The sequence below is a fragment of the Medicago truncatula genome, chromosome 8 (assembly GCF_003473485.1).
Source record: "Medicago truncatula cultivar Jemalong A17 chromosome 8, MtrunA17r5.0-ANR, whole genome shotgun sequence".
In the NCBI taxonomy this organism is placed as follows: domain Eukaryota; kingdom Viridiplantae; phylum Streptophyta; class Magnoliopsida; order Fabales; family Fabaceae; genus Medicago; species Medicago truncatula.
The window spans coordinates 27,933,471-27,943,444 of record NC_053049.1 but is presented as its reverse complement, the minus strand read 5'-3'; the positions used below and the strand labels follow the sequence as shown (position 1 = coordinate 27,943,444).

Genomic DNA, 9,974 nt, shown 5'->3' with positions numbered 1-9,974 from the left:
TATTGTAAGATTCTTTTGTTGAAGATGCCCTATACTCAACAAATTATTACTAAGTCTAGGTAAATAATGAACATCAGTAATAATTTGAGTAATTCCTCCAATGAACAACTCCATATTCCCTTTTCCCATAACCTGCATCTTTGAATCATTTCCTAGTTTCACTGAGGCTCTAAAGCTATCATCAAAATCAAACAGCCATTCCTTTGTCCCTACCATATGATTTCTACAGCCAGAATTAAGGAACTATACGTCATCACTAGCTTGAGTTATGATTTCTTGCTTTGCCATCAGAAGCATTTCTTCACTATGATCAAATTCAGCATAATTAGCACTCTTTTCCACCCAAGTGGGGCACTCACTCTGATAATGTCAAAGTTTGTGACACTTGAAGCATTCAATGAATTCTTTATTCACTCTTCCTCTTCCAAGACCTCTGAAACCAGTTCTTGCTCCTTTACCTCTTCCATACCCTCTTGCAGATTGAAAAACCTTCAATGCCTGTTCTTCTTCCTTTGAGTGTTGAACCTGCATTCTTTGTTCGTGAACAAGAAGACTTCTTTCTAATTCATCTACATTAAGAGCAGATACATCATTGGATTCTTCAATTGAGCATACTACGTAATTGAACTTTGGAGTCATAGAACACAGATCCTTTTCCACAATAACAGTTTGTTCCAATCTTTCACCATGTGATGTCATGGGATTTGCAATTGCAAGAGTTCTTCCAATGTAATCATTCACACATTCACCATCTTTCATGGCAAGAACTTCAAATTCACGATGAAGAGTTTGCAATTGAGCTCTTTTAACCTTTGTTGAACCTTAATATTTTCTGCGCATGAAATCCCAGATATCTTTAGCAGTATCACGAACAAGAATCGTTTCCATGATTGAACAATCTATGGATTGGAAGAGGTAGTTCTTTGCTTTCAAATCATGGAGCTTGCTTTCATCTGCAAGTTTCCGTTGTTCTGGTGTTGCATTAGGAGGAGCAACAGTGACGCCATTCTCAATAAGATTCCAATATTCTTTGGAACGAAGAAGTTTCTCCATCAACATGGACCAATGATCATAGAAACCATCGAACTTGGGAATAGCAGGTTCAATAAATGAGGATGATTCCGTCATTGTTGAAGTTGCAGGGAAGAATGAAGAAAAAATGAAGAAGATGACCGGAGGCGCCATAACAAACTGTGTCACCACCGTAACCAACTCTCACCACCGTACGTAACAAACTCGGTTTCTTTTCTCTCTCACCAACTCCAAATGAAACTGCCTTTATCTATTTGGAGGAAAACACTCACATGACCCTTTTAGGCTCATGATATCACTTGTTATAATGTGGTAATTCTCTCATTATTATTTTACTAAGTGTTTGGCATATATATAGCCAATGATACAAACTTGTGACTCAAGCAACAACACTTAACAAGTTTGTTCTCTTTTTTTTTTAAGAAAAAAATACATGAACGAAAACCAAAAACTCGTCAACTTACGGGGACTAACTACATGTTTAAGCCAAAATTATATAATGTCCAATAAATTTTCAAATATACTACGTCAAGATAAAATTAGTTTCTAATATTCCTCAATTCCATCTTTGTTGGTCTCGAGATTTGAAAAATTGGTTTGGTAAGAGACACAAGATGTTTTCCTAATATTGAAATGTAAAATTGAAGAGGAAAATTAAAAGATAACTAGAACGTCGACCCGTGTGCCACACGAGTCATATAGACTGTAGAAACCGACAATAATATAGAAATTTGTATAAGTCGTCATAGCAATAAGTCATTAGTATGGTAATAAAGATAGTGTATTACATCATTCATACAAATAAAAAGACTACAAATCTGTTCAATCATACAAATGACATAGATTAAGAAAGATTACAAAAACCTCTCTATAAACCACATTAGACATTACACAATCGTCTTTACCATCGTCATTAGATATTAAAATCTTCAAACCTTCTCTTGAAGTAACTCTTGACAATGCCATGTACAATTAACAATATACGAATTAAGCCAGTATAATTGACAAAATTTTGAGTTCCCTGCCTTAAGTAAACTAATATAAAAAAAAATTACTTTCTGATGCAATGAAAAATTCCTTTTTCTTTCTTCGTCCGAACCTTTACCTTAAACTAAAAAAGAAATCCCTGTTAGAAATGAGATTTTTTTTCTTTTTTATTCCCTTTCACATACGAAATCAATTGATATTTTTTGGATTTGTATCCATTGGAACTGACGGGACTCGAACCCGCAGCTTCCACCTTGACAGGGCGGTGCTCTAACCAATTGAACTACAATCCCAGAGAAAAAGTTGTATAGGATACATATTCTTACTATTTCATTCAAACCCTTTGTTTTTCTATAATTATATACTCTTAAATATTGAGTCATGTGTATAGTTAACGTTATATTTCTACAAATTTCTGAGTATATATTAGTCATGAAATATAGTGTAATTCATGCTGGCTAGTATCTAATCTTCCTACACAAAGGTTTGCAATATGAATTAAGCATGTAGTACAATGCTGATGCATAAGTTTCGCTCTCTATATTAACCGGCCATTAACAAATAAGTGATATATTCAGATTAGCTATCCAGACAAATAAGTAAATTTAACCTTAAAAAATAACTATACAGATTTAACAATCAGACTTACCAGGCGCACCAAGCACACGTCTTTTTAAAATTGCTTTGCTTAAAAAACCAAATTATAAGTGATAGTTCACATAAACATATCAAACATGTGGAGTAGGAAAAAGTAATTAGAAGAAAAATTGATTCACAAAAGAGTGGTTGTGGCCTGTTCTCATGAGCAAATGAAAGTGACAAACAATCCCTATATTAAAATCTCCCAAACCCAGAAAACCGTCACTATTAGTGACATGTAAGGCTGAAATAAAAAATTATGTCACAAACAAAATCAATTTTCATTGAAAGTAAGAAAAGTTTTAAATCATTGAATAAAATGAGGGAACCCAAGATAATGTGAATATCAACATAGACAACCATGTTGGCTTTGTTGATATTCTATGGATGTAAGTTAGGGAAGACAATATCTACACTACAAAAAACAAATGGAACTCGTCGGAATCATATTCATATATTAAAGGTAAGAAAGCCAAGTGGATGTTGAGAGAAAGAGCAAGATATACCTTGCTGTCAAGAGTTAATCTTTAAATCCATCTTGATGCTTGTGAAGGGAGGCCAAGAACCCTAATTTTGCAGCTGCGATTACAAATTTTTAAATACCTTTACCACCACTTCTATCTATAATTGCAATTGAAAGCCTTCTCCAATGCCAATAGTTGATGTTCTACATCAGCATTAGGGTTGAACCTTGTATCCTTCAGTAAACACAAACGATCCTTCAGTAAACACAAATGTTGTGAATTCGGTCAAAATCACACCAATGAAAAACAAAGATGTGTGGAGCAAAAGGAAGTGGTAATCAATGTGTAAAGTGTCTCCAAGCAACAACAACAAAACAAACCTAAATCTAAGTGTAGAGCAACACCACAAGTATAATCAAAGCAATAAAGATAAGCAATGAAAGAGAGGAGCAAACACACCAAGATTGTTGACCTAGTTCGGTCCAATATGACCTAATCTAGGGGAGAGAGCAGCTCTCCAATCCACTAAGATGAAAGTGTTACAATGAGTTACAAGAAAAATAGCTTGCAAGCTTACACACGAACAAATCCTAATTTCTATCCATTTTTCATATCACCCACACTCTTAATGAATCCTAAGAGAAAACATAAAAGGAAGTTTTTTGATCCTTCCAATGGTGAAATCTCACTACCCAAGGTGTTTACAATTTTTCCCAACCCAAGAGAACCTCACTACAAAGACACTCAACCCTAAAGTTACCTCATTTGCAATCCAAGTTTCTCTCTCTAAAACCTCTACATCAAAACCTGCAAAGAAACACTTATATAGTACACAATGACAGACGAAATCGCGTCGCGCCTGTTAAAAATCGTGTCACGATTTTAAACGTACGACCCAAGGTACAACGTCCTTATCCACCAATCGCGCCACGCCAGTACTAAATCGCGCCGTGATTTGCCTTCAGCAAAATCATCCATTCTGCCAAGCAAAATCACGTCCCGGCTCCCAAAATCGCGCCACGGTTTTGGCCTTTACAAAATCATTAATTTGAAGTCAATTACAATAACAAACCAACCAAAAAGGGTAAACATGCAGAGGTAAAAAAAATGGGGACAAAAAAAAATCAGAGATGGAATTAGATGATATAGAGAGACCATAATGATAAATTGAGAGAAAAGAGAGAAACCAAATTGATTGAGATGTGTTGGAGAAGATTGAAATATGAAGAGAAGAGTAACTTTTCATTGGGATGGGAAAGAGAGTAGAATAATATGTGCATGGAGAACAATAACAATCACGTTGAAAACATAGAAATGAGGTCAAGGTATATTAAATATCATCATTCAGCCTCTTGAGATACATGCATCGGTTTAGAATGCAAAGGTTGTGGGTGGGAAATTACTAAAAATTGAACTTAGATTGCTGAGTAGGAAAGCACTAACCAAAATTAAATGCTTAGGTGATGGAGGGAAAAAAATAGATTAGAATTAGGTTAAACAATTGTGACAAGCTTTAGTAAGATAGATATATCAATCATACAATGTTCAAAATTAAATTCACATCTTAAACATTAACAGAAGATTCTCCAAAGACACAAAAACATGTGTTCCCACCGTTAAAAAGTAACGGTATCACCAACAAATTTCTTAATGACTTTAAAAAGAAAATTAAACAAATATTAAAAAGCTAAGCTTATTGATTAAATAAGAAATTAAATAGAAAAAAAAAAGAATTAGATAACAAAATCATAGAAGGCAGAGTCTGAAATGAAATTATAGAAAGCAATAACATAAAACATGTAAGACTTCATCAATTCATACACTCTAATTTTTTGCAATTTGGTTTCGTGCACTTGCGTGGATCTATTGGATTATGCTAGTGTTGCGTGGTTGATAACTCTGAATTAGAATTTTAGATTATTTTACCTTGTAAAACTGTTTTGTATCATACCAACCCTGTGGGTTGACTTGACTGTTTTTCGGTCACAATGAGTTAGGTTCTATGTCCTCCCACTTTTATACTTTTTCTTTTAATTTTGATCAACTTAGGGGCAGATCCTTATACACCCCATTAGCTTAAAAAAAAAAAGTGACACTTTATCAATACGAACCACAATGTGAAACACACATGCTTCCATCCCATTTTGTGTGGCTTCTCTAATAGCAGCAGCAAGACTTGGTTCTTCACAAATGTAAACACGTCAATATCAAAATTCCCTTGAAATGAAACATCCAGATTAAAGCATATATATGTGCTAATTTAATCTCCGATACATAAAGCATAAATGACTCCATCCTTCACTACTATCATAGCCCTGTTAACAACATAGTAATTGATTCCTCAGTTTATATAAATTTAATTCCATGCACAATCAATCATTTTTAGGCTGTATTGAGTGTTAAGATGGGGCCAAATCAAAGTTATAATACATGTTTGCAATCTGCTTCACATTCATAACATATTTGGTATCTAATGTGATTAGAATTGGATTTACATTTTTTGTGCATCTGGCAATCTCATCTATTCAATAAAGAACCATAGTTAGCTATTCATATTCCTCCAAATTATAAAAAAGCAGTATGGTCAAACAATTGATCTACCACAACATATGAAAATCTATTTTAAAACAAAGTTATAACAAACGGATCCATTATAAAACTTTCTAACAAAGAACTATCAACATTTATAAGTAAATTTTTCTATTAAATTTTTTTCGGATACAAATATTTTCTATTAATATAACATTTACTTAGATGTAAAAGTTACATATATGCATGTAAAATTTCACCGCTTAACAACATGACTTTCTTGAGGGATGTTAGATTAGACGATAACAATTTAAATGAAAGTCTACCAACTGATTTTATCAACCAGCTTCCATAACTTGAAAATCTCACTTTATGCAACAATGAATTTGAAGAACCATTCCAAGATCAATTGACAACTCACATTGATGCACTCTTAGACTTTACATTAAATGAGATTATTGTTTCTCATGAACCATTCCTAGATCAACATGGGATGTCTGTTTCCTAATCAAAATTTTAACATAAAAAATAAGGAACTCAAATAACTAACTTGGACACTTGTCAATAAAAAAAAACTAACATGGACAGTACAATCATATCTTCGATGTAAAAGATGTAAGTTTAAACTAAAACTTAATGTTTGTACTATCATTTACAATACCCATTTTAAATTTCAAGTCCCTTGATAATTTCATATAAAATTAAAAATATTATTAATGTTGTATGAAATAAAGAGATTATAAGTTATTATACAAAATTACACTTTGTTATAACTTTGAGAAAGATACGTTATAAAATATAGGAAAAAAAGTAATAAATGGTAAATAATATGAAAGAAAAATAAAATATTATTAAAGATTCATATTAATATTGTAAAACAACTTATAAAATAAGACAATTTTGTTTTCAGTAATGAAGGTAGTATTTAACTATTTATTTTGATTGGGTGTTTGAACTATCCTGATTAAGTATTTGTCTTTCCCTTTTTTCATTGTTGAATTACAGGTGAAATTCCAAAAGGGATATTGGGTGATCTTACACAGCTAATATCATTGTCCCTTATGGATAACCAGCTTTCAGGTAAGATTTTTTCATTGACCCTTACTGTCTGTTTGTTATACTAGTTTCTCTATAGTAGTATATGTTTAATGATGAAAGTGTCCAGGTTTTGCGAAATCCATATTTATGAGATTTAATTTAAGATTGGCCGCAATCCCCTTTTGCCTCTAAAACATATCACACAATAAATTAAGATTGGGAGCAATCCAATTATTTTGTAAATTTTCATAAAACTATATATCTCTTTCCAATTTATCATCACTATAATATTGAAATTTTAGTTTAAGATGTAATAGATACCACACACTGGTCTTATATAAAGAACAAAAAGAGCAGTTGAGGCATCATAACACTATTTGGTAAAACAACCAATAAAATTAGTGGTTCAATTAACTTATAAGTCATCTACTATCAGTTATCAACTAACTTATTATAAATATGAAATTAAATGAAAAACATTTGTTTACTCTTTTTTTTCAATTAAGACAACAGTTATAAAAATTAGAAAAAATTGATCCTCGGTTGAGTTTTTTTTTTTTTGTTTGTCGTTTCAATTAAGACAAGTGTTGATTTTTTATTTTTTTTTTGTCGTTTCGATTTATGATTTTTTTTTTTTTGGTTTGATCCTCGGTTTTATGATTTAGCCAAATTTTTGCCACATCATCATTTGTTTGTAAAATCAAATTATTTTAATAACAATTGACAACATGGACTAAATTCAAAACTTTTGTAACTTACGGTGTTTTAAAAATAAAAAAAATAATAATACATGGATGAAAACCAAAAACCCATTAACATAAGAGACGAACTATATCTTTAAGCCAAAATTATATCATGTCCAATAATTTTTCAAATTTACTCTGTCAATATAAAATTAGTTTCTAATATTCCTCTATTCCATCTTCATCCTTGTCTGGATTTGAAAAATTGGTTTGGTAAGAGACATAAGATGTTTTCTTGATATTGAAATGTAAACTTGAAGTTGAAGAGGAAAATTAAAATATAAATATCAATTTTACAATGTTTTTTTTTTCATTCGCATCTTAAACATTAACCAAAGATTCTTCAAAGACACAACATGCGTTCCCACCATTAAAAACCGTGTTAGGTTATTAAAAATATGTAATGGTATCACCAACAAATTTCTTAATGACATTAAATAGAAAATTAAACAGTTATTAAAAAAAACAATCTAAGAAAAAATTCTTGTTTCTATGGTTGAATTGAGAAATTTTTTTAGAAATTCCAGCTTTATAGATTTTGTTAAGGTTTGTTTATTTTATTATTTTTTGAGCAAGTTAAGGTTTATTTCTGTTGCTTAAAATATAAAGAAAAATTAATTTTGGTCGATAGGATTGTTAGATTTTTTGTTCATACAAAATGTACTTGGATGTTAGTCTACTGTTATATATGTAATTACTAGATTATACTTGAATTTTATAGTAATTTTTCAATGAAATTATTGGTTCTCAATGACCTTACATTGGTCTCTCTCTCTCTCATAATCAAAAATACATGATGTAAAAGTACAATAATACTTAGATGTAAAAGTTACACATATGCATGTAAAATTTCACCACTTAACAACATGACTTTCTTGAGGGATGTTAGATTTGACGATAACAATTTAAATGAAAGTCTACCAACTGATTTTATCAACCAGCTTCCATAACTTGAAAATATCACTTTATGCAACAATTAATTTGAAGAACCATTCCAAGATCAATTGACAACTCACATTGATGCACTCTTAGATTTTACATTAAATGAGATTATTGTTTCTCATGAACCATTCCTAGATCAACATGGGATGTCTCTTTCCTAATCAAAATTTTAATATAAAAAATAAGGAACTCAAATAACTAACTTGGACACTTGTCAATAAAAAAAACTAACATGGACAGTACAATCATATCTTCGATGTAAAAGATGGAAGTTTAAACTAAAACATAATGTTTGTACTATCATTTATACAAAATTACACTTCGTTATAATTTTGAGAAAGATACATTATAAAATATAGGAAAAAAAGTAATAAATGGTAAATAATATGATAGAAAAATAAAATATTATTAACGATTCATATTAATATTGTAAAACAACTTATAAAATAAGACAATTTTGTTTTTAGTGATGAAGGTAGTATTTAACTATTTACTTTGATTGGGTGTTTGAACTATCCTGATTAAGTATCTGTCTTTCCCTTTTTTCATTGTTGAATTAAAGGTGAAATTCCAAAAGGGATATTGGGTCATCTTACACAGCTTAAAACATTGTACCTTGGTGGTAACCAGCTTTCAGGTAAGATTTTTTCATTGACAACATTGTCTGTTTATTATACTGGTTTCTCTATAGTAGTATATGTTTAATGATGAAAGTGTCCAGGTTTTGCGAAATCCGTATTTCTGAGATTTAATTTAAGATTGGCCGCAATCCCCTTTTGCCTCTAAAACATATCACACAATAAATTAAGATTGGCAGCAATCCGATTATTTTGTAAATTTTCATAAAACTATATATCTCTTTCCAATTTATCAACACTATTATATTGAAATTTTAGTTTAAGATGTAATAGATACCACACACTGGTCTTATATAAAGAACAAAAAGAGCAGTTGAGGCATCATAGCACTATTTGGTAAAACAACCGATAAAATTAGTGGTTCAATTAACTTATAAGTCATCTACTATCAGTTATCAACTAACTTATTATAAATTTGAAATTAAAGGAAAAACATTTTTTTACTCTTTTTTTTCAATTAAGACAACAGTTGTAAAAATTAGAAAAAATTGATCCTCGGTTGAGTTTTTTTTTTGTTTGTCATTTCAATTAAGACAAGTGTGCTCGCGATTTTCGGATATCAAACCATTAATTGATTTGAATCGTCAATCTTTGAACTCTCGATTTTTATTCTTGGGAAGGGAAAAAATGAGTAAAAACCCTTATCGAGACTTTGGATTTGGGGGTTGGTTATGCGAAGGGAAGGTGCTAGCACCCTAAGCATCTACGGTATTCCGTAGGAACCTCTTACCTAGATTATCTTGTGCTAAAATACTTGTTCATTTGAAAAATTATTGCCTAATGTCTAAGTGAAAGAATGGAGGGAGAAGAAGTATGTTTTTGGTTTATTTTTATTTGATTTGGAAGGACGAGTCCTCTGCCTACGTACCCTTTTGAGAAAGGGATCAAAACCGACGTAGTTCCACTCAAAAATTTCTTTGGTGGGTTAGGTTGATTTTAAGATTTTTTGAAAATGGTTTTAA

At 31.1% G+C, this 9,974-nt stretch overlaps 1 protein-coding gene across 1 annotated transcript in view; it reads left to right on the top strand.

Annotated features, from left to right (window-relative positions):
• Positions 1 to 3,019: 3,019 nt before the first annotated feature.
• The window catches only part of LOC25502863 (probable LRR receptor-like serine/threonine-protein kinase At3g47570), a 33,468-nt gene continuing 26,513 nt past the window's right edge, over positions 3,020 to 9,974 (top strand). Inside the window, exons 1-3 of the mRNA XM_039829092.1 lie at positions 3,020 to 3,047; positions 6,657 to 6,731; positions 8,937 to 9,011. Coding sequence (XP_039685026.1) covers positions 3,020 to 3,047; positions 6,657 to 6,731; positions 8,937 to 9,011 — 178 coding nt within the window. The remainder of the gene's footprint in view (positions 3,048 to 6,656; positions 6,732 to 8,936; positions 9,012 to 9,974) is intronic.